At 39.8% G+C, this 24,713-nt stretch overlaps 4 protein-coding genes and 1 pseudogene across 4 annotated transcripts; 2 read left to right on the top strand and 3 right to left on the bottom strand.

Moving 5' to 3' along the window:
- Positions 1 to 82: 82 nt before the first annotated feature.
- Positions 83 to 5,462, top strand: LOC140925274 (nucleolar and spindle-associated protein 1-like). The gene is made up of 9 exons (XM_073375264.1): positions 83 to 282; positions 1,121 to 1,182; positions 1,487 to 1,632; positions 1,758 to 1,838; positions 1,970 to 2,009; positions 2,351 to 2,429; positions 3,066 to 3,427; positions 4,007 to 4,219; positions 4,797 to 5,462. The coding sequence occupies exons 1-9, from the start codon at positions 187 to 189 to the stop codon at positions 4,879 to 4,881; spliced, it is 1,164 nt and encodes a 387-aa protein (XP_073231365.1). The 5' UTR covers positions 83 to 186; the 3' UTR covers positions 4,882 to 5,462.
- Positions 5,463 to 5,604: 142 nt separating this feature from the next.
- On the bottom strand, positions 5,605 to 8,416 carry LOC140925266 (protein phosphatase 2C-like domain-containing protein 1). The gene has a single exon (XM_073375257.1). The coding sequence runs from the start codon at positions 8,306 to 8,308 to the stop codon at positions 6,620 to 6,622; it is 1,689 nt and encodes a 562-aa protein (XP_073231358.1). The 5' UTR covers positions 8,309 to 8,416; the 3' UTR covers positions 5,605 to 6,619.
- Positions 8,417 to 13,527: 5,111 nt separating this feature from the next.
- LOC140925270 (solute carrier family 35 member G1-like) lies at positions 13,528 to 15,915 on the top strand. The gene has a single exon (XM_073375261.1). It carries the CDS (start codon positions 13,556 to 13,558, stop codon positions 14,756 to 14,758), a length of 1,203 nt encoding a protein of 400 aa, XP_073231362.1. The 5' UTR covers positions 13,528 to 13,555; the 3' UTR covers positions 14,759 to 15,915.
- A 1,512-nt stretch (positions 15,916 to 17,427) lies between these two features.
- LOC140924006 (solute carrier family 35 member G1-like) lies at positions 17,428 to 18,586 on the bottom strand (annotated as a pseudogene).
- Positions 18,587 to 21,411: 2,825 nt separating this feature from the next.
- On the bottom strand, positions 21,412 to 24,666 carry LOC140925267 (protein phosphatase 2C-like domain-containing protein 1). Its single transcript, XM_073375258.1, has one exon. It carries the CDS (start codon positions 24,606 to 24,608, stop codon positions 22,920 to 22,922), a length of 1,689 nt encoding a protein of 562 aa, XP_073231359.1. The 5' UTR covers positions 24,609 to 24,666; the 3' UTR covers positions 21,412 to 22,919.
- Positions 24,667 to 24,713: the final 47 nt, after the last annotated feature.

Below are 24,713 nucleotides of genomic sequence, written 5' to 3'. Positions count from 1 at the left end.
GTTCAGCTTAGTCAACCAATCAGAATATGTTTTGTCATTTGAAATCTCAAGTTGTCTGATCTTTACCGATCAAACATTCGAACGTTACGATCGACAGATTTTCGATTTTGGCAGGGAACGTCCGAAATAATTTGCAGATTTGTCAAGAATACATTTATTTTTTGTATTAAGTGTTTGAGATTCAAAATGGAAGTGGCTTTCGATGTTAATGAGCTTGAAGGTATGAAACGCGCCGAGCTTCAAAAGCTTTGCAAAAGCGTTGGAATCAAGGCCAACATGAAGGTATGCGATTCTTGTACACAAAGCAAAGACCAGTCAGTTGTTGTATATAGCGCATGGATTGCGTTAAAACAAAGAATGTGCTAGTTAACTTTGTGTGAGAAGTCCTTAGAATGTGTTATAAATTCCTATCACCTATGGCTTGCTCCAGAAAAGAATGCTTTTCTGCGCGTGACAATTAAGTACATTTTTAATTTTATTGTAATGGTTTGTATATAGTTAGCTACCCTGCGAGCAGAGGCCTTTCGATCTTCCTAGATAAGTCGGGAAGAGGAAGATCGAAAGGCCTCTGCTCGCAAGGTAGTAGTCAGCGAACTTTTGGAAGCATTTACCGGTTATTATTGTTACATTTCCTATATATCATTGGTAGCCTGCGAAAACATCCGTTACGTCCCCAGCGGCGAAGAGCGAGGAGAAACGGATGTTTTCGCGGGCTATATATATGGAAGTGTATAAGAAAAGTTTTTGCGTTATCAGGCAGGTTAGAACTGATATCACAAAAGAATTTTCAGAGTTCTCATTGATATGAACAGTCTGTTTTAAGTTAAGAAGGCAAGTTTAGGTGACAGAGAATTTTAAAGAAGCTGAATCCATCTCAAATTGGAAACCAAGACTAACATGATTTTCGTTCTCCTTATTTTGAAGTGCTTTTAATATCATAACAGATGTGAAACACTTTGAACTTGACAATATGTATCTATGTTGTTAATGTAGCTTGCCAGCTTTACTCACTGGAGGTTTAATACTGTTTTAATTCAGTGATGCATAATGCAGTTTTAAACTGTGGTTCTGTTCTGGTATGTTGTTGAATTGTCTTTTCCCATATTTTTTTTAATCTTAGAATGGACAGCTTATTGATGCACTTAGAAAACATGCAGCCCAGTTCTCTCGTAAAAGAAAAAGGTATTTTTTATTGTGAATGGTTTGAACACTTGGTATCCGTTTCCATGTAATGCCATGGTGTACATTTCGTATGTATACATGTTTCCACTCTATTCATATCAACTATTTTAGTGAAATAGTATGAAATTGCTGCATGCATAATAAATGTATAGGGCTATCCAGAAATCTTACAAAACACTCTAGCAAAACATTTCTCCACATAAATGATATTATAAAATATTAGAATAAATTAATTATAGTAAGTATTTTATTTTTACAACTAAGGAAAGATCCTATCTTAAAATCTCTCATATCATCTTCTTAGATCATCTGTTGCTGAGAAAACCCAGAACACTTCTTGCACAGTTGTTAATAAAGAAGAGGAAACGGATAAGCAACCAGTTGTTGATGACAATGATAGTTATAAAAAACAACTTATGGATCAACTTGATAAGAAGGTTGAGGAAAAAAGTAAGTACAGGCCTTATCATTAATTTTGAAGAACTTTTTCCGTCCATTAAAATAATTTGATTGATGAATAGAAATAAAAAGTGGACCCAACCAATCAATTTGTTTATTTTTTCAATCTTATTTAGTGCCAACTGAGTGTAAAATTCCCAGGTTTGTCCAGTTTGCCAACAAAGTCAAATCTGCCCAAGAAACCAATAAAACACCAGGTAAGTCACTTTCTCTGAAGGCCTGTTGTGTTAAAGTTGCGTACAAAAGACTGGTATTTTAGTTAGATTCTTGATAACATTAATTCTATCCTATGAAGATCTGATAATCATTTTCCTCTTTGTTCTTCTAGCTACAAAGTGGAGCAAAATTCACAATTCACAGTTTGAAAAGTGAGTATGTGGTTTTTATGTTTTTAAAAGGATAAGTGTAAACTAATGCCTTAACAATATTTAATGTAAAAAAAAAATTGAAATTAATTGTGTATTCAGTGATACCAACCAGGTTTATGCAGTCATCTATAGGCAATCTAGTTAGTATTAACTACAGGTTTGAAAAGATACACTCCTTTTGAAGCAGCTGTTAATGAAACCAGTGTTCTCCTTATCAGGCGGCAACCAGCAAAATCTATCACTTGAAGCAACACTTCTTAACAACTGCTGCGCGTTTACCAATAATTGAAAAGCGACTGATTTGTATTATACATGAATATATTTTTGATTTTTGTTACTAGGATGGACTCTATTGATGTCTATTTGGAGAAAAAGAGGAAAAGAGTGGAAATGTTTAACCAGTCAGCCAAGAGAGCAAAGGTAATCAGGATTATCCTATGATTTTTGATACAAAGTGAAGATTAATGTTAGTACAAATAATATCAGACAGGCAGTGATTTTGTTGTCTTTGCATCCGACGTCCCTGACGCATAAAAACCCCCCCCAAAGACACAAAACAAAAATATAATTCATAGCATGCCTGCATCCCGTAGGACACAAAGATTGATTGATTGTTCTCAACTTGTGTTTTTGTAGAAATCTCCCGTTTGTGTAATTTCTGTGGAAGTTATTATGGCTGTTGTTTAATGTTGCATTTTTCTTTTAGCCTTTGTTCTTTAAAATAGACAGATTATACTTTAATTTTAGTATACTGTAAAACAGAGTTTTGGAGTCTGTCTTCAGATTAACTGTCTGGTTACATTCAAGGCCAAACAATTTCAATTTCGGACTTGTTTTTTTTTTAACTGGTTCTTGCCTGGGACTCATGATTTTTCTCAAGATGAGTCCCAGAGCTCACTATAACTAGCTATTACCATTTGAAACAAAATCGCTGGACAGGGCTCGAAAAAGTCCCATCTGGTGGTCCACGACATGCACATTTTCTTTCTGAGCAAGTAACTTTTTAAGCTAACCAAATTGTTAAGATAAGATAAGCATTCATTTTATTTCTTGCAGTCCATAGGAGTCAGCAGAAAAAGTGGAGGCAAAGCCTCAGCGGATGCGAGCTTCACGCCCTCTGTTACAACTCTTGATAAATCAAAAGCCTTTGTATTTGGATCTCCTGCGGCAAAGCCATTTTTCCAACCATCAGACAAGAAAGTTATAAATGAAACAGCAAGCACTGCTAGCCAAAAAATACTCAAGTTAAAGTCCCCTAAAATCTTCAAGCCCTTCTTACCTTCGTCTGCCATGGCAAGCACAAAACCACCAAAGACTCCAAATACCCGCAGGACCATTACCATGGTAACAGCTTTGGAAAATAAACCAAAGACACCAGGAAATTCTGCTCGCAAGTCAACGGGGGTAACGCCATTCAGGTTAGCAAACAAAAATTTAGAATTTCCAAAAGATATTTGAAACTTTGCAACAATATTCTCTTGGTATCCACTGTTTGTGACAGGATTGTTGGTATACATGTACGTTACTTAAGAAAATTCCAGACACAGAATTAATCCTGGCTTTCACTCCCAAAGTAGCCAAAGTAAAATTTTGAAGAAAATTCCAGTTTTCTTGCAAAATGCTGCAAAACAAATACAGTCGACTCTCTCTTAACGGACACCTCTGTAAAACAGACACCTAGACTTGGTCCCTGCCTTTCTTTCCTCCCTCTATTTGACTCTCTATAAGATGGACATCTCTCTAAGACAGACAGCTAGTGCCAGTCCCAAAGGTGTCCGTCTTAGAGAGAGTTGACTGTAGTACCATGTGAAAGGACTGCTCAGAAGCTTCCATTTGAATGGTCTCAGACTACTGTCGCAAGATGTGAAATTCAATTTGTCAGGGATGTCAGCAGCCAAAGGGGATTTTATACTACAAATTAAAGAGGGTATATTATTGCCCAGGAAATCTGTCTTTTTTGAGGAATTTTATTTGACATAATATTTTGCCATTAACAGATTTTTGCCTGCAAATGTGCCAGCCACCCCAACTCCAACCCCTAAGAAGAAGTTTGATCTCAAAGCTAGCCTGGCGAAACCACTTCCTTACAAGCCTCACACAGGAAAACTGAAACCCTTGTCAACTTATAAAGAGGAGTGTAGACCAACTCTCACTGAAGCAAAGTTGAAAAGTCGTAGAGTGGACGTCAAATCTACAAAGGTCACCTCAAGGTAACAAAATATGTGACAGTCATATTTTAAGTATTTCCTATGGCAGCAACATTGACAAATCTATCTTATGGCAATAAATTTTAAAAGTTTGATAAATTAAATTTTTTTAAAGCATTCTCATAAACTTTTGTGTCCCAAGTGTGGTCATGGCTTCTGCAGCCAAATTTCTGACCATTATTTTGTAAATGTCAGAACAAACAGTCAATGAGTGTTAGTTTGGCCTGGGTTTCAGGTGGCAACCTCAAGCAGTCTAGACTGTGCTTATCCAGTAATCTGGCTAACATGGCAGTGGTTCTTTCTAATAATTATTGAACTTCAAAACAGGATGGGAGACGAAAGAAGATGGCAAACCATGTGTGACAAAACTGCACCTTCCTTTAAACAGATCTTTTAGTAAAATATCTAGACAAAAGATGCAAGTAATAGCCCTGTCACATTTGCCACACTCAAACTTTTGTCGTCCTCTTCTTCATACTGTCCTGTTGCATAAACTCAGTGGTATCTCTAAACCTGCAACCTTAGACTACATTTTGTTATAAACTGGGTATTTATTTGTTATATCATTTTTTTTCCTCAGGGAACAACGTCGCATGAAAGAAAACAAAAGCAGAGAAAGCAGAAAGGCAAATGCGTTAAGCAGACGAAGAGGACTTGCTTGTTAATTAAACTAAGTTTGTAGATCTATGCAACACATTGCTAATACTAACAGTATTTGTTTGAAATTATGATAAGTGACATTTTAATTTCCAAGATTTTTTACAAAAAGGTACTTTTCAGCCAGTTAAGTCACTGGTGTATAGAGGTATTTTAGGGTTCCTTCATTGTCCATTCAGTCCTAGTTCCTGGTAAAAAGGGTTTTTAAGAAGGCTTTCTATAGAAGAATAATACTGCTTTATGCCTTATAAAACTAAGAGTTTTTTATATAATGTTATGATCATTATTACACACACTATAACGACCTGAATGTTACTTGAATGTGATACTTTTATTTGAAAGAGTGCTGACAGTCAAGCTTTAAGTTCATAGCCTTCATAATTTTGAAAGCTACTGAGTAGTAATATTACAAGTATGAAAAAAGATTAACTCAAAGACTGCCTTTTTGGGTCGTAAGGAACTCAACTGCATTTACTAAATGTACAGTTTAAAAAAAGTAGTACTATTTATATCCTTGGTAACAGATCTGTAAATATTGTTTTGTTTTAAAAGTTGTGGTAACTAACAGTCCAGTTAATGTAAATAAATACACACAAAAAAAAACTATTGACTTCCCATATTTTTTAAAATGCAAGAGGTACTAATTCTGTGGTTTAGCAAACTGTGCTTTTCTTTTGTCCCTTGTGCTTTTGGTGATCATGCTTCACTAATGATCATTAGAGTTGTGGGAAAGAAACTACTGTATTTATTCATTTACCCGCCCTGGGCGCTTATTAAAATTTTGGACTTTGAGAGTGGGCGCTTATTAGATTTTCACCATTTTCAGCAAGTGTAGTATGTTTATTTTGCAACAAACCAATAAACGTTATTTAACAAAACGCAAAGATCTAACAAAGCAAGGTTTCTGTAAACTACTCTGAAGAAAACTCCGTCTTCAGGGAAGTCTCTTTTATTAGAACTTATTCAATTTCTATTTTAATCTCATTGTCGCTCAAGTGGGTGGGGGTGGGCACTCATTCTAGGCCGGACACTTATTAAGTTTTTCTGCCTTTAGGATGGGCGCTTATTCAAGGTGTAGATAATTTGAGTTTGGGTGCTTTATCAAATAAAATACAGTAGCCTCTAAGTGACTTTTGATCTAGTTTGAAATTCACCATTTCTTTTACAAGCACATACTAGCCAGTTTGAAAGGAGAATCTAGAAACTGATGATAAATCACTTGGCCATATTTATTCCTAGCACTCGCCTCAAGTTTTTTAAACAGGCTTGTTAGAGACTTCACTGACATTCAAGCAGAAAAGCTAATGTTTCACTAAAGGTGATAACAGAGAGAGAAAGTGTGTCAATGCATTTTGTTAGAAAAAAAGGTTTTTGACAAAAAACTCAGAAGCCAAATGTTGTACTGAAAAGTTTGATCTATAATGAATGCGGGCTTCAAGCGAGTCATCTCCCAACCACCTTCCCCTTAAGCTTAGCCTGCGAAAACATCCATTTCTCCATGCTCTTCGCCACTGGGGACGTTTTGCGCTGAGTCACAGACGTTCCTCCGCGCGAAACGTCCCCAGTGGCGAAGACCGAGGAGAAATGGATGTTTTCACTGGCTACCTCAAGCTGAGCTGTTAGATGAATACAAGCAATAATTGAGGGGCTTTAATCTTGCCCTTCCTCCAAATTCTCACTTTTTCCTGCAAAATATATATACATCAGGTGGTACTGAGAATAATGACACTGACATTAATCCACCTTTTAAATTTTTGGCAGAAGGAACAGCTGAAGTGGGCAACCATTCAACAGGACCACCGAAACTGTGATGTTGTCACGGCTGCCTGCCAAGATGGCACCCTCCACCAGTCTTTCACTAAGTGCTTTTGCCAGCGCACAAGCCTTCTCACTCCTGAATAGCTTGGAACCCCTGGAAATATGTGACAGGGAGTCAGAAGGTGGCAACAATCCAGGGGATTTTGCACAATGTCTGCCTTCATCCAACTTTATGTCAATTTCTAAAGGACTACCAGTAAGATGATGTCTTTGTTCCTCAGTCAGGTTTTCCTCATCAGGTACATGCTCCCCTTCACCTTCTGATTTCTCTTCATTTACACTATTGGAAACCACTGCAATACCCTTGTCCCCCTCGTTAGCCACGCCCCTGTCCCGTCTGGGAATTTCATCCCATTTTGGAACAGGCAACCCAACCTCAAGAGCAGATGCCCTCTCTTGCATTCTTTTCACAATAGCTTTGACATCAATATCCGGTATTATATCTTCCAAGAGAAGAATGACCTCTTCTTCACTCAAAACCTCCCAGACACCATTAGAAGCAAGGATCAGAAACTGATCTGATTCTTCTAAAGTTAGACAATTTACAGCAGGAGTCTTAATGACACTGGTCTTTAAATTCGGATCTCCGTGATTTCCTAGGCCTCGAGTGCTTTTCAATACTCCGTTGACCAAGGCCGTTTTATCGCTTTTAGAGATGTCTCCTTTCGCTTTCCTAACCCGGTGCCTTTCCTTCTTATCCTTGGGACAGTGGTTGGTTGACAACCGTTCAATAGACCCATCCCCGCGGCACAACACCGCTCTAATATTCCCCGCGTTCGAAACGTACAAGTTATTTCCTCGTAGTAAGCAAGTAAGAGCCGAACACCCGCTCCAACGATTGCGCGAATGCTCCTCAACGCCATAGAGTAAAATTCTATCCATTTCATCAAAGGCATCTTTGATAGCCGTCACAATTTCCGCATTGACAGTTTCATGTAACATGTTGGTGTTGTAAATTGCCTCCACTTTTCGCTCCACGATTTCACCCAGGTAGCGCGCGCATTTCTCCGCAGCCATAGTTCCAGAATACCCGTCATAAACAGCAAAAAATCCGCTCTGTGGATCGTTGCAGAAGCAGTCTTTAAACGCATATCGATCTTCCATTGATGTTTTCCAACGCGCGTTCGCGTATTGGCAAACGCCAAACGCAAGTGCGCAGTTCAACGGCGTTCCGTGTCCCTGCAAGCTCGGTTGAATTTGAAAATATTCATCCAACATTCGAAGAGTCGTACTTGTGCCTTCGATGTCGGCTTTAAGAAGCTCGTAGGCGAGATTAAGCTTCTGAAGTTTCTTCATCGAAACTGGATTCTCGGAGTTCGCTGCTTCGTTCAAGCGCTTCATGATAGCTCGCCTTCGTTTGACCAGCTGTTTCACGCTCGAAGGCTTTCTTTCCATACTAAATCGAAACATTTCCAGTGCGTTGTGGAATTCTTGATGCTCTTTCAACTGTCGAACCTTTATTTCTTCCTCGCATTTCATACAGACAATGGTGATTTCGGGCTTCATCATCGGATTAATTGTTTTTATCGGTGGAAAGTGCACGTCCGATCTCTTTTCTTCAGGCGGAGAATCTTTCAACGTCAAATTAAACTCTTCCTTTGTCCAGGGTTCTTGCATGGTTAAAAGGTGTCTAACTAAATTCAATCACCCACAGAACTCTACGACCACAAAGCCATGCACAGTCGAAAAGAACGTTTCCTGGCTGGCTGTCTTCTTTCCCGAATAAAATTTTAATTCTGCAATTATTAACGTTGCTATGGTAACTTTAGAAATGATGTAGCCGAATGTTATACTTGTAGCGAATCACGCATCGTTTTGTAAAGCAGATAATTTCAGTGGTTTCACCCCTTCCTTTTTTCATTCTTTTTTTGAACATCCACTTTTGGCATATCTAATTTCAAACTCTTTTATCAAGCTGCCGATACCACAAATTCAAAAATCATACAAGTAACCAAGAGCCATAATGGCCCTTGAAGTAACACAACGCCTACGTGACAAGGATTTTAGAACGATGTAGAATACTTTAGAAAAGAAATGTAACAGGAAATTAAAGTTAATTTAAAAGCCTAATTCATTAAATGAAAGAATTTGAAAACACAAAATACATAAAAAATAAAACATAGCAAAAAAACGCAATAAAATAACTAAATATCAAAGAACAGTGAAAAAAGTGACATACAAATACAAACCTAAAAAAAAAATTTTAGGGGGGAAAAGCAGGAAATAATGAGAAATTTCGCAAAAGAAGAAAACCAGCAACAACAACAACTCTATGGCGCTATTGGACCACCCCCTCGCTTGTAGTCGACGACAAAGCGTACCAAGCGTTTCCGTGTAGTTTGGAGCAAAGAACGAGGAACGAGGAACGCGCGAAAAATGGCGGAAGTGAAAGAGCGGGCAAGGGTGGTGAAGGTGTTTCCTTCCTTCCCCCCTCCCCCTCTGTTATTTTTTCGCTCTAAATTCATTTCTCGCGCGGCCTAGCCTGCGTAGCAAGCGTTACGCATGCAACGCGGGCTTACGCAGTCTAGGTTCCGCAGAAAACATATAAAGTCGCCCGCTTGCGCTTCGCTTCGAGAAACATTTTTGAGTTCGACTTGTGCTTGTGCTTGTGGGCAAGTCTATAGACGACATCGACCACGAATATTTCGTTCAGGAAGCTGGGCGCTCTTTATACTCTTTTAAAACCTGATTCGTTGGTATTAAGTGGTTCAAATGTCAAACTTTTAATGTTCTAGCTGAATGCCCGGTGATGAGTTTGGGAAGTCTATGCACACTGAACACGAAAAAATTTTCGCTAGCTAGTTAGCGTGGCTAGGCTAGTCTAGAGGCCTTTGGGGATGGCGGAGGAGAAGGGAAACAGTAACAGGAGTCCTTATCATGGGTTTTTACCACTCCAGTTTGTGAGGGTTTAAACGGATTTTAATTGATTATTAGATTATTATTGATTATATTGAGTATTTGATTTTTTTGAGTATTTGAATTTGTTCATGCTTAGCGTGCGTATATCGAGTTATGGATGCACGCGGGAAGTTTGGAGAGCACGAAAGATGCGTATTGAGTTGCACGAGGCGATATCCGAGTGCAACTCTAGCTTCTTGAGTGCTCTCCAAACTTCCCAAGTGCATCCATAACTCGATATACGCACAGCTAAAAGCATGAGCAAATTCTTTTATAACATAGCTGACAAAAATGCTTGCTTTTTGTTTAACTGCAAAATTCTCGTAACGCGCGGCACAATAACAAACGGTTCTATTGGCTGATTACGAACACGCCACAATCGTCTAGTTTGAATGAAAATATTCTTTCTGTAACAGTGAGAAAGAAAATTTGCTTCTTTATTCGTTAACGATCAATGGAAACTAAGCAGAAACAAAGGTAAAAGAGTCTTAAAGTTCACCTAAAGTTAAGATCTTCAGCTATCCTCCGTGCCATGTTCGTGGGAAGTCGTGTGGTATGGTTTGGATTTGCTAAAGAGATGTTTACGTTTTGCTCGGCGAAATCCAGAAAACATGTTTTTAGCGAAGACGACTGTCATCCTTGTTTAAACTTATATTCATTTACGAACATTGGCTGGTCATTACGGCTTCTTGAGTAGACCTGGCAGCAGTTGTTTTTGTGAGTAATAAATTTATGTCTTCTTGCGTAATTTGTGTTGTTATTGCGAGAGAAATTTTCCTGCTTCAGTCGGATTGTCCGGAGATAACAAAGTGCATAACAAATTTAAAAACAACAATAAAAACGGAAATTTTGCCGTTAAAAGTTGTTGATGACCAGTTGGTGTCTGTTCTGTTCCCAGTGAATGTCTTTCAGCCAAAATTTGCTGCAGCTCGTCTTCGACAAATTTGCGAAACGCTCAACTTGCGATTTTTTTTTAATTGGGCTTTATTTTTGCTGCTTGTTGGATGGGGACCTAAAAGGTCAATGCCGATAGAAAAATTGGGCAGTTCTTCGCTGGTTTCTTCCATATTTTAAAGAGAAGGAAAAGTGCACTGCAGCTTAAAAGACGACAACTTTGCAGCCGCAGGTAAAAAAAAAATGCTCACGTCATCTTATTTACGCACGGGCGTGCGTAAATAAAGATTTTGTTCATAGCGGCTCAATAGGACTTATATCAGGGCGGATAAAGGTTGGGCGGTGAAACGAGCGCTCCGCTCTTCATTTAATGTGTGATGCGGAGTAGGACTGGCACGAGCGCTCTTTCCGCGCTTCCGGTGCGCTTGAAGGCAGGCGAAATTTTTCTTTTTGCGAACCGGAAATCCTATTTTCTTTCTGTAATTTCAGGGTACAATGTTAAATAGATAAATTCGTTTCATAATATTATCAATAAACAGTTTCATATGTTTGTGTCTGTACGTCTATAAGTTAAACTTGTTTGTCGTATAATGCCAAAATTTGAGTTTAATTTGAAAGTGTTGAATACCTCCTCCTTCCACTAAATATCACCTAATCGTCTTTGGCCGTTTCGTTTGCAAAAGCTTAACACTTCTTAACCTCAATTTTTACATATGTTAAACGGGGATAAATTTTGTATAACATAACAAAAAATTAGATTGATATATATTGATATAGTGGCGTTGTACTTCTTCAAACTTTGCTTCTCGGGTGCAACAACGCGCCATGGCGATTCGCGCAATGCGTTGCAAATCCGGCAACCGCATGTAAACAAAATTTATTGAGGTTAGTTGTAAGGTTTTTCCTCCGTTTTTCTCTCTAAAACAAAACAAGGTAAACAGTGAAAACTGAGGGGAAACTAATTTTGAAGTTTCGAAGAAAAAGAAAGACGTATGAGATGTTTTTTTCAAAATTAAAAAGAAGGATGATGGTGATTGAAATTAGCATAATTTCACCTTGCACGAGCTGCACGCATTCAGCAAAATACACGTCATCTAGTTATGAAACACCATCTGCTGTCTTTCAGTTTTGCCATGGATGACATTTTCCTTCGTGTTTTAGACAGTACTTAGCTGTTTTTGTTTTGGAATAACATCGACATTGGCGAGTAGCAAAACGAAAATATAATTCAGTGGTAGAGTCATGGAAGTAATAAAAGAAACCCTTTGAAAGAGATGTTTGTCTACTCCAATTCAACTAAACCTCCCGCAAAAAATAGCAATATTTGCCTCTCGGAGACAGCGTACTAGCACAAAGGAACGAGGAAGAAGTGCAAGAAAACAAATCAAGCTGCCATAATTCAGCGACAGTGTTTCATGTACAAACCACATCGCAAGCCCTGACCGAAGTCGAAAACAAGCGACATTTCTAAGCAGAGTCCCAGTCCACTGCATCACACCTTTTTGCTCGGACGCGCTCGTTTCACCGCCCTACCTTTATCCGCCCTGACTTATATAGGGCAAGCACGCGCGCTATGTTATAATTACAAATAGATTCCATGTTGTGCGTCTGTTCAGTAATAGATCACAGATGACGTCAAAATAGGGCAAGCACGCGCACTATGTTATGTTATGTTTTCAATAGGACTTATATAGGGCAAGCACGCGCGCTATGTTATAATTACAAATAGATTCCATGTTGTGCGTCTGTTCAGTAATAGATCACAGATGACGTCAAAATAGGGCAAGCACGCGCGCTATGTTATGTTATGTTTTCAATAGGACTTATATAGGGCAAGCACGCGCGCTATGTTATAATTACAAATAGATTCCATGTTGTGCGTCTGTTCAGTAATAGATCACAGATGACGTCAAAATAGGGCAAGCACGCGCACTATGTTATATTTAACAAATAGATTCCATGTTGTGCGTCTGTTCAGTAATAGATCACAGATGACGTCAAAATGTCGTAAAAACAAAGAAGTGGCACACGAGCCGCAGGAGAGTGTGTCACTGTTGTTTTTACCACATTTTGACGTCCTCTGTGATCTATTACTGAACAGACCCACGGCAACATGGAATCTATTTGTTTTATACAATGATCAGAAAAGAAAAAGACCGATACACATACCTGCCTTGAACCGCTTGACCTTTTAAGGATTTGTGCTAGTTTAGGCATTTTTTAAGTCCCAAACCCAACTTTTCATCTTAGCTTCTTCTTTATCTTACTTGTGTACAGTTTCTTCGAAAAGTTTTTCACCGTCTTTTCTTGCTCAAAGAAGAAGAATAGCGAAAACATTTTGCAAAACAGCGAGTCTCTCGTAGCGAAGACACACGATGGCAACTGTTGTGAAGATTTCTTGTAGTTTAGGCATTGTCAAGTAGTCAATAGCTTTTTTGGTCTCCGTTTCTCCATTTTTCTTCTTTGTAAATAGCTCCTGCTAAACTTTTTCCGAAGCTTTCACTTGCCTCATTCCGAAATAATCTCACAAAAATTTTCAAAACCGTGTTGAACAAAACAAAGAAAACAAGTTTCCCGTGACGTCATCCATGTATCTGTACTCTAATAGATCATGGGCAACGACCAATCACAGCGCGCGTAGCATTCACATCGTTGTATGAATTATTATTGATTATATTGAGTATTTGATTTTTTTTATTGACTATTAGACAAGTAATTGTAGTTAAGTGTCCCCAAGTAGTGTACATTGTATGCTGTCGACTTTGGCACTATAATAAAGTTTTTACTTACTTACTTACCTCTTTAAAACTTCTTTTAAAATAGTAAGTAAGAAATAGTTAGGAACGCAAATCGTGACGAACTGGAATCCCGGATGTTACGTGTGTAATTCAGCCGGTGTGACAGTGATATGTGTATCCCCGTGATATGAACGTGGATATTACGACCACTGGATGCAACAGCACTCAATCATTGCAAAGTCAGCAAACAAGTGCAGATATTTAAATACATCGCCGCTTATTAACAGTTGTTAGAAAGCAACTTGAACAAGAAACGTACGGCGCACGCTACTTCATGGCGACAGGAATTTTTTCCCCACTGATCACCAGAATTCGGCGAAGGATTGAACGCGTTGACGGAATTAACCTGTCGGAAAACTACACCAGGCTAGAGCTTCGCGAGGATTTTTCCAAAATAACTATACCTAACACAAATCTTGCGGAAAATGCAGATTATTTAGAAGTATCATCTAAAGATGGCAACGTTAATGCCGTTGGCGTAGAGACGGTAAATGGCATTTCAACATCGGCGGAGCACGAAAATTTTGTCATAAAAGACCGCACAAACCATTCCAAGACAAAAACGATCGCCTTTCTGGGAATTGCATTAACCATAGTAGCGTCTTTATTATTTTCTGCAAACTCTCTAATGATTAAACTAGCTGAGAGCATCCCAAGTTTGGAGGTGGGGTTCATGCGTATGGCATTACAGCTTGTGTTTTCACTCCCAGTGGTGATATTTTTCAATGATAAACTTATCCATCCATCGAAAAAGATCAGCTTTTTACTTCTGCGAGGAACAATTGGTGCCACGGGGATGAATTTAAATATTTACGCCGTAAAGCATATGCCTTTAGCTGATGCAAGAGTGATCCTTTTTACCTCCCCTGTGTTTACAGTTCTTCTTGGGCGCATTTTCCTCAAGGAAAAAGTGACCAAGTTTGATGTGATGGCTATGGTGCTGAGTTTAGGAGGGGTGGTCTTGATTGGGAGACCTTCATTTCTGTTCGGGTCAATAGGCAAAAGTTCTGGCTCGAAACAAGTCTGGTTGCCCACTGTTATGGCCCTTTGTGGGGCATGTTGTCAAGCATTTGGCATTATCATGACACGCAAGATATCTCAAGAGTTGCCTGCTAGAGTGGTAGTGTTTTATTCAGGATTAGCTGGAACTGTGATTAGTCTATCAGCTTCATTGATATTTGGCGGATTTAAGTACCCCGACTGTGGAACCTACGACACCTTTTACATCATGGCTGCTGCACCTGTTGCCTATATTGCCCAGTTAATTTTGACAAAGGCCTTGAGTATGGAGAAAGCCTCTGTTGTTTCCCTTGTGAGGACTGTTGGAATTGCTTTCTCATTTATCTTGCAGCTGACTGTACTCCATGTTGCTCCAAATGGGCTGAGCATTGGTGGAGCTTTTCTTGTGCTCCTTTGTAATGTTGCTATTTTCCTCAAAAAGTATTTGGATCAGAAAAAGAAGGTGAACCAGTCTTAGTTACAGGAATCAGATGGCTGATAACCCTTTAAGTCCCAATAGTGACCAACATCAATTTTCTCCTAACAATATCCATACACTGTCAAGAGATAAAGTTATGAGAATTAATAAAATGATCACTCAAGAGAAAATTCCATGATCTTTTATCAAATTCTCTCAACTAATTCTTAAAGGAGATGTATGGAGATCAGTGTGGAGAATTTGTATGTGGATATTGGGGCTTAAAGGGTTAAATAACCAGGGAGCTTGCAGTTTGAATGAAGACTACAATAATTGAACCTCTCCAGTGTGGCTACCTTGAGGATAGAAGAAAGTGACCATAATAAAGAGATGGCCTTTGTGGAGTTGTCTAAAAAAGAGTCAGCTGGGACCAAAAAAGTAGCCGATGTAGAGAGATGACTGTTAGTGCAAATTTAACTGTATTCACCTTACACCCTAGCTAAAGTAGCTAGGCAAGACTCAGGGAGATCTGTGGCCAATCTGTTTTTTGATTTTCAAAAATCAGAAAGCTAACAAATACTGTAGGTAATTGCTTCCTGATTTTTAGAAAACTGAATTCAGAAATTTGATTTCGGAAAGAAGAAATCAAAAACTGAAATCCAAAATCACAAACTATGAATCAGAAATCATAAACCAAAAAAACAGATGTCCAAAATCCCCCCACTACTGGGGTGCCCTTTTGTACATGCTGTTATCCAGAAGTAATACAATAAGAGATGTACGATGTGCAGTTCACACCGGCAGGTTTGAATCGACTGGTAGGGGAATTCTGAATAGTTCAGTCGGGGCGTATTTGCATCAGTGCAGAAAATAAAGTTTTCCTAAAAATTTCATGTAGAAACAGTTGGGCTATTTCTAGTGATCATAGCAAATCAGAGACCCATGAGTGGAGCAAAGGAAACCATCCCTCCCAACACGTTCAGCGAATTTTGCAACATGCACCAAGCTAGGTTGTTGTAGCTCATTAGTTTAATGGCATTTTAGCTGGTGTAGTTTGATTATCTTTCTAGCATGAGGGGGCTGCCTGTGGTTGCACCTCATGTATATTATAATTTTGATAAAAGATGGCACCCTTTCATAACTAAAATCATATGGTATTTAAATAAATGAAATGCACCTTTGAAACTTTTTTTGTTTGAGAAAAGGATGATATGAAATATTATAGAGGCCTTCTTTTGGGGGGAGGGGGAAAGGTATGCATGTCCCTAGTCTGGATTTCAAAAGCGCCTGTTTTGCATATTGAAGAGGAGCAGGGTCAGGGGCAGGTCCGGGAGGGTGGCTGATACCAATTGGCCACCAAACTATACATTTATTTATTTTAAGTTGTCCTATGTTTGTCCCAAAATATGGCGATTTAGGAAGAGTGAAAGCTCGTTGGCTTCACAAGGTTTTAGTGACCCACGTATTAAAGGACTTCTTACGTACTTCCGTTTGTTTATCCAAGTATTATATGGAATGTTCTAAAGGGAGGTGGCTAGCCACTCAATCAACTCCCCCTGGATGCGCCCTTGAGGAGGCAATGTCGCTGTCAGTATATACTATTGTATTTGCAATGTTGTTTGTTCACACTTCAACTGTATAGTGCATGGTGGTAGACCTTAAGAGCTACAAATTTGTTAGAGCTCATCTAAAACAACAAAACAAGAAAGTTACAAATTATCAAAATAGCACATAACATAATTTGATTTAAATTTACTCTAAAATTGTGATGTCAAACAAAGAAGTTATGGAGGACATGTGAAAAAGGTACTTTCAGGCAGAGCCTCCCCATGCGGGGCGGATCCAGGATTTTCTTTAGGAGGGGGTGCCCTACTACCACTTGCTCTACTTCAACACCAATAAACCACATAGTTTTTTTTTTGGCAGAATACCAGTTGTATTAGAAAACCACAGGTCATCTCAGGGGGGGTGCGCACCCCCTGCACCCTCCCCCTAGATCTGCCCCTGCCGTATAGGTCATCATAGAGAGTACCCTTGCCCCTGGCCTGGGTACTGGCACAAAATGGTTTTGAGTTCACGCCTTGGATTCTGAATATGAAACCCAGGGTACATGATTGCCCTATTTCACCCCTTCAGACACCATTTTCATATGTGAGCATGAAAGCATAGATATACAAAGGAGTGGATTGCCCTGGAATTAGAAGTGTGCATGTGGTGACCCAGTGCCGACTTCAGTGTCCAAATAGAAAGGTCTTAGCTTGATTGATGGGCATGAATAAAGACTTCACTTGATTCATTTTTTTATTGTCCATAATGGAATCACTCCCCACACAAGCTATTCTTCCTACTATAGGCCTAGCTTGACCTGGCTCTTCTTCTGTCAACAAGATTGCAGTTGAGGAAATCCACAAGATTTCCATGAATTGGCACTTCCTTCGCCCCCCACTCCCACCACCACCTCAGACAAGCAGCATACAGAAAAAATGTGGCACTCTGGGGGAATATTAACACTGATTGATGCATAACATGGGCAGATTTAGGGGAGGTGAGACCCCAACCCCCCCCCACCACACCCAAATTTTTTCTGTGAAATTTTGTATTATTATTAAAGAATTCTAAGTATAATAAACAGTATCTTATAGCTTGCAAGTGTCATGGCCTCCTTTTCTGGATTTTGTGGATCCTCTTCTGCATAAGAAGTATATCACTGCAGTTCCACATATATTCACTTAGTTTTGTTCCCTTTTCTGATTTAACAGTTTCTTGATGAAAATAACCACATTGCAAAGAAGGATAAGAATTGCACCTCCAATAGTCAGTCCATTTGGGATGACGTTTAAAAATATTAACTGGAGGATGAAAGAGAAAACAATTCCAATCGTGCGAACCAATGAAATTACACTGGCTTTTTCTAGTTGACATGCCTTTGTTGACAATAACTGCGCAAAATAGCCGAGCATACCTGAAACAATGGCATAAACAACATCATGAGTGCCACAGTCAGGGTATTTAAATTCTCCAAAAATCAGTGATGCCAGCAGGCTAATGACAGATCCAACAAGAGCATAAAAAATACCACTACTCTTGTGCTAACTTCCTGGGACGTCTTTCTTACCATGATAATGGCAAATGCAAACATAATTGCTGAGAGAACTGCAAGAATAGTAGGCAGCCAGACCTTTTCAGAGGTGGAACTTTTCTCCAAAGAACCAAACAGGAATGAGGGTCTTCCAATTAACACAACGCCTCCTAAACCTAACAACATGGCTATCAAATCAAACTTGCTCACTGATTCTTTGAGGAAGATCCTACCCAAAAGCGTTGTATAAACTGGAGATGTATAAAATATCACCCTCGCATCTGCCAGTGGCATGTGCTTTACCGAATAAACAATCAAACTCATAGCCGTAACTCCAGTCACACCACGGAGGATAAGAAATCTCGTTTTCTTCCACGGATGAATGAACTGGTCCTTCTCTCTGGGAGAGAGAAAACGAGTTGTAATGTCAGTCCAGTTGAAACGATCTCCAAGCTAGGGATGCTTTCTGCAAGTTTAAAGAGCAAAGAAGATACAGACAATAGCAACGTGGAAAAAATTGCAAGTGTGACCCCCAGAAAGTGGAATATTTTTCTCGTCCGAGAACTGAGCGATGGTGCAATCACCGTCACTTTGGTCGCAGTGTTTTCGTTCGATACTCGGGCATCTTGGAGGTATTCATCGCTCGTCGATGTTTGATCTCTGTGACGCAGGATGCTGAGATCTGCGGTCTCTGCGGAAAGGTTGCCTAGAGGGATTTCTGTGTTGTTTTCTAGCAGACGTTCGCTGTCATAATTCATGTCACTTCTTCGAAATCTGTTTATCAGCGGAGAAAACAACCGACCAGCCATATTCTGTGAATTTTTAGTTTTCAGCTGTAATATTCTTGTCTCAGTAAGGTTACACAATCAAGACAGATAAGGTACGCCGCAGCTAGCATTGGAAACATATCTTGAAACTTTTTGTGTCGCTTGTCACGCATCACGCATCGTTTGTGCATGGCATTCACATGGGCTCACGAGGGCTGGGTCAAGTTCCACCCCCCCCTGTGACAAAGCAAAAATCGATCAGGGAGGCAGCCAAGGAGAAACAGCCTCTCTTGAGGAAGCTACAATCTTGGACAGAATAAAATGAAACAGCGAACCCCCATCCCCGCCAAATCAAGGATGAAGCTGCACAAAAGCCAAAACGCTCCATTTTCCCATCCTTGATTTGGGGGGAGGGGGTATAAATTACCCATATATTTTTTCCAAGATTGTAGCCTATGTAATGCCCTGATTGAAAACAAGAGACGAATAGCGCTTATGGCGTTTTCAAAAAAAACTCTGCAAACAACGCGAAGCCGAGCAATGGACGAGAAAAAATATTGTAATGTCAACCGAATAAAAGCAATCTCTAAGCTATCTGCAAGTTTAACCAACAGACTATGGTAAAAATCATTTTCCGTTTCGTTTCTGTTGATGTGGTTTCTCGCCGATGTTTGATCGGCGGCATCTGTGGAAAATTAAGTAGCTGAGAAGGACTTCTGTGTCGTTTTCTAGCTGGCTTTCGTTGGCATTCATTCGTCCTTTCGATTCCGAAATCTGTTGATCAGAGAAGACTCTTCTCAACAACTGACCAGCCATATTCTGTAAACAATTAATTCGCAAAGGATCTATTCTTTGCAAATCGTTCCTGAAATTTTTTTCGTTTTGAATTTTTTGTAAAAACTTTGGAACTTTTAGCATCCGGGTTATTTATTTCAATAGGTCACGCGTAAAAAGCCAGTCACGCGAGCCTCTTTGAGGAAGAAGGAGAAAACCCTGGGAATGAGTGGGGTGGAGAGGGCATGCATGTAACTGGAGCATACTTACATATACGTACAAGACACTTGTCGATTATCATAACTGATAATGCTACCATATTTCTAATTCGAAAAGAAAAGAAAGAAAATAATACAATGCTCAAATATAGTAAATCCTCAAGAGATCATGATTTCTTGAAATCTTCTATTTATCCCCCTGTGATCGTGAGGGGTGGTATTTTGAGAGGGATCGAGAGGAGAGGCTTATTTGATAGCCGGGGGGGGTAATTTTATTTAGCGAAGATGATGGCATCAATTCTCGCCATAAAAAAAAAAAAAACTAAACAAAAGCTGAAAAGCTCGGACAGCTGAGATCAAAAACAAATCTGAAATTCCATCACTTGAAAAACTCATAGGAATGAAGGTGTAACATTCGTGATCACTTGTACAGTTTATCAGTTATAAAAAAGGGGGAGGGGAGGGGGAGGGGCTTAAAAAGAGATGAGACTAAATAACTTCTTCCCCTGAGAAGGGGGGATTGGGGGCTTAATAGAACATTTATGGTAAGCACCACACCAAGAGGCCAAAAAGAATTGATAAGCGCCACCACGTTATCCAAAAAATATGATGTACTTTTTCATTTCTTTCAGGTGATGCCTAGCACATGGGCACCAGCATTAAATGATTTTGTTTTCACACCTAGGGTAGCAGATAACTGTGTACATGTTTGCCCAATTTCACCTTATCAGAGAGACATTTGAGCAGACCGGGAAGTCCCAAGGGGGAAGGGGGCAGTCAACAAAGTTTTATACAGGGAGGCTCACCCTCGTAGACTAACCCCTTATCCTGATTACATGCCGTTTCAGGCAAAAAATGGCTACCCTTTTGAATACTTTCTATTGACAAAAAGGTACACCTTACACATAATGAAATCCCTTCCCTTTCATATACCTAAAGCCCAAAAAAGGTACCCCTTTCGGGTGAAGCCTCTCCATGTCGGCCATTATGGGGAGTACCCCCTCCCCCCAAGGGGAAAGTAATGGGTATGCAGTGGTTTGCCATGGAAATAGAAAACTCAAAATGTGTGGATGCAGGGAGCCAGTGCCAGGGGTGGATCTAGGGGGAGGGTGCAGGGGGTGCGCACCCCCCTCCCCCCAAGATGACCTGCGGTTTTCTAATACAACTGGTATTCTGCAAAAAAAGAAAAAAAAAACTATGTGGTTTATTGGTGTTGAAGTAGAGCAAGAGACGAGTGCACCCCCTCCTAAAAAAATCCTGGATCCGCCTCTGCGCTTACTTTAGTGCCCAGGTAGAAGGTCTTGACCTTGTGCTTGGGCACCAGCACTATGCCCAAATTGTGGCATGACGTGGATACCTGAAAAGAAGGGTGTGACTCAAGTTGTTACCCAATGAGTACATACTCCCACACCACACCCAAGTAACAAGTGTGGACACATCATAGTGCAGTATCTCTTAAAAGCTAAGCATTCGTTTTACAAATCTTGCAAAATTACTGAAAAAAATGAGGGAAAAGGAAGCTGCTCAGTGGAAAGAAAAGGTCTTGTTGGTGCATCATGAACAAAGACTTCACTTGATTCAGCTTTTATTATCCAAATACATAATGGAATTAATGAACATGCAAACTTTTCTTTCAAGAATAGACCTGGCTTTTTTTCTGTCAACAAGTTTACTATCAAAGAAACCTGTGTGGCACTTCCTTGCACCTCCTGGGGCAAGAAACACATAAAAAATTAAAGAGGGTATATTATTGCCCAGGAAATCTGTCTTTTTTGAGGAATTTTATTTGACATAATATTTTGCCATTAACAGACTTTTGCCTGCAAATGTGCCAGCCACCCCAACTCCAACCCCTACTTTTCAGTCAGTTAGGTCACTGGTGTATAGAGGTATTTTAGGGTTCCTTCATTGTCCGTTTAGTCCTAGTTCCTGGTAAAAAGGGTGTTTAAGAAGGCTTTCTATAGAAGAATAATACTGCTTTATGCCTTATAAAACTAAGAGTTTTTTATATAATGTTATGATCATTATTACACACACTATAACGACCTGAATGTTACTTGAATGTGATACTTTTATTTGAAAGAGTGCTGACAGTCAAGCTTTAAGTTCATAGCCTTCATAATTTTGAAAGCTACTGAGTAGTAATATTACAAGTATGAAAAAAGATAAACTCAAAGACTGTCTTTTTGGGTCGTAAGGAACTCAACTGCATTTACTAAATGTACAGTTTAAAAAAAGTAGTACTATTTATATCCTTGGTAACAGATCTGTAAATATTGTTTTGTTTTAAAAGTTGTGGTAACTAACAGTCCAGTTAATGTAAATAAATACACACACACAAAAAAAACTATTGACTTCCCATATTTTTTAAAATGCAAGAGGTACTAATTCTGTGGTTTAGCAAATTGTGCTTTTCTTTTGTCCCTTGTGCTTTGGTGATCATGCTTCACTAATGATCATTAGAGTTGTGGGAAAGAAACTACTGTATTTATTCATTTAACCGCCCTGGGCGCTTATTAAAATTTTGGACTTTGAGAGTGGGTGCTTATTAGATTTTCACCATTTTCAGCAAGTGTAGTATGAAACCAATAAACGTTATTTAACAAAACGCAAAGATCTAACAAAGCAAGGTTTCTGTAAACTACTCTGAAGAAAACTCCGTCTTCAGGAAAGTCTCTTTTATTAGAACTTATTCAACTTCTATTTTAATCTCATTGTCACTCAAGTGGGTGGGGGTGGGCACTCATTCTAGGCTGGACACTTATTAAGTTTTTCTGCCTTTAGGATGGGCGCTTATTCAAGGTGTAGATAATTTGAGTTTGGGTGCTTTATCAAATAAAATACAGTAGCCTCTAAGTGACTTTTGATCTAGTTTGAAATTCACCATTTCTTTTACAAGCACATACTAGCCAGTTTGAAAGGAGAATCTAGAAACTGATGATAAATCACTTGGCCATATTGATAACAGAGAGAGAAAGTGTGTCAATGCATTTTGTTAGAAAAAAAGGTTTTCGAGAAAAAACTCAGAAGCCAAATGTTGTACTGAAAAGTTTGATCCATAATGAATGCGGGCTTCAAGCAAGTTATCTCCCAACCACCTTCCCCTCAAGCTTAGCCTGCAAAAACATCCATTTCTCCACGCTCTTCGCCACTGGGGACCTTTTGCGCTGAGTCGCAGACATTCCTCCGTGCGAAACGTCCCCAGTGGCAAAGAGCGAGGAGAAATGGATGTTTTCACAGGCTACCTCAAGCTGAGCTGTTAGATGAATACAAGCAATTGAGGGGCTTTAATCTTGCCCTTCCTCCAAATTCTCACTTTTTCCTGCAAAATATATATACATCACGTGGTACTGAGCATAATGACACTGACATTAATCCACCTTTTAAATTTTTGGCAGAAGGAACAGCTGAAGTGGGCAACCATTCAACAGGACCACTGAAACTGTGATGTTGTCACGGCTGCCTGCCAAGATGGCACCATCCACCAGTCTTTCACTAAGTGCTTTTGCCAGTGCACAAGCTTTCTCACTCCTGAACAGCTTGGAACCTCTGGAAATCTGTGACAGGGAGTCAGAAGGTGGCAACAATCCAGGGGATTTTGCACAATGTCTGTTTTCATCCAACTTTACGTCAATTTCTAAAGGACTACCAGTAAGATGATTTCTTTGTTCCTCAGTCAGGTTTTCCTCATCAGGTACATGCTCCCCTTCACCTTCTGATTTCTCTTCATTTACACTACTGGAAACCACTGCAATACCCTTGTCCCCCTCGTTAGCCACGCCCCTGTCCCGTCTGGGAATTTCATCCCATTTTGGAACAGGCAACCCAACCTCAAGAGCAGATGCTCTCTCTTGCATTCTTTTCACAATAGCTTTGACATCAATATCCGGTATTATATCTTCCAAGAGAAGAATGACCTCTTCTTCACTCAAAACCTCCCAGACACCATTAGAAGCAAGGATCAGAAACTGATCTGATTCTTCTAAAGTTAGACAATTTACAGCAGGAGTCTTAATGACACTGGTCTTTAAATTCGGATCTCCGTGATTTCCTAGGCCTCGAGTGCTTTTCAATACTCCGTTGACCAAGGCCGTTTTATCGCTTTTAGAGATGTCTCCTTTCGCTTTCCTAACCCGGTGCCTTTCCTTCTTATCCTTGGGACAGTGGTTGGTTGACAACCGTTCAATAGACCCATCCCCGCGGCACAACACCGCTCTAATATTCCCCGCGTTCGCAACGTACAAGTTATTTCCTCGTAGTAAGCAAGTAAGCGCCGAACACCCGCTCCAACGATTGCGCGAATGCTCCTCAACGCCATAGAGTAAAATTCTATCCATTTCATCAAAGGCATCTTTGAAAGCCGTCACAATTTCCGCATTGACAGTTTCATGTATCATGTTGGTGTTGTAAATTGCCTCCACTTTTCGCTCCACGATTTCACCCAGGTAGCGCGCGCATTTCTCCGCAGCCATAGTTCCAGAATACCCGTCATAAACAGCAAAAAATCCGCTCTGTGGATCGTTGCAGAAGCAGTCTTTAAACGCATATCGATCTTCCATTGATGTTTTCCAACGCGCGTTCTCGTATCGGCAAACGCCAAACGCAAGTGCGCAGTTCAACGGCGTTCCGTGTCCCTGTAAGCTCGGTTGAATTTGAAAATATTCATCCAACATTCGAAGAGTCGTACTTGTGCCTTCGATGTCAGCTTTAAGAAGCTCGTAGGCGAGATTAAGCTTCTGAAGTTTCTTCATCGAAACTGGATTCTCGGAGTTCGCCACTTCGTTCAAGCGCTTCATGATAGCTCGCCTTCGTTTGACCAGCTGTTTCACGCTCGAAGGCTTTCTTTCCATACTAAATCGAAACATTTCTAGTGCGCTGTGGAATTCTTGATGCTCTTTCAACTGTCGAACCTTTATTTCTTCCTCGCATTTCATACAGACAATGGTGATTTCGGGCTTAATCATCGGATTAATTGTTTTTATCGGTGGAAAGTGCACGTCCGATCTCTTTTCTTCAGGCGGAGAATCTTTCAACGTCAAATTAAACTCTTCCTTTGTCCAGGGTTCTTGCATGGTTAAAAGGTGTCTAACTAAATTCAATCACCCACAGAACTTAAGTACCACAAAGCCATGCACAGTCGAAAAGAACGTTTCCTGGCTGGCTGTCTTCTTTCCCGA

Source organism: Porites lutea, chromosome 14, assembly GCF_958299795.1.
Source record: "Porites lutea chromosome 14, jaPorLute2.1, whole genome shotgun sequence".
Classification (NCBI taxonomy): domain Eukaryota; kingdom Metazoa; phylum Cnidaria; class Anthozoa; order Scleractinia; family Poritidae; genus Porites; species Porites lutea.
Note: the sequence above shows the minus strand (reverse complement) of the source record. Positions and strands in the feature narration are given on the sequence as shown.

What these genes read in the sequence shown, in the direction of transcription:
- LOC140925274 (XM_073375264.1), top strand. Translation starts at nt 187, where the DNA reads ATGGAAGTGGCTTTCGATGTTAATGAGCTTGAAGGTATGAAACGCGCC. An exon ending in TTCTCTCGTAAAAGAAAAAG is followed by an intron (nt 1,183 to 1,486) that starts GTATTTTTTATT and finishes TCATCTTCTTAG; the next exon opens with ATCATCTGTTGCTGAGAAAA. An exon ending in AGTCAGCCAAGAGAGCAAAG is followed by an intron (nt 2,430 to 3,065) that starts GTAATCAGGATT and finishes TATTTCTTGCAG; the next exon opens with TCCATAGGAGTCAGCAGAAA.
- LOC140925266 (XM_073375257.1), bottom strand. Translation starts at nt 8,308, where the DNA reads ATGCAAGAACCCTGGACAAAGGAAGAGTTTAATTTGACGTTGAAAGAT.
- LOC140925270 (XM_073375261.1), top strand. Translation starts at nt 13,556, where the DNA reads ATGGCGACAGGAATTTTTTCCCCACTGATCACCAGAATTCGGCGAAGG.
- LOC140925267 (XM_073375258.1), bottom strand. Translation starts at nt 24,608, where the DNA reads ATGCAAGAACCCTGGACAAAGGAAGAGTTTAATTTGACGTTGAAAGAT.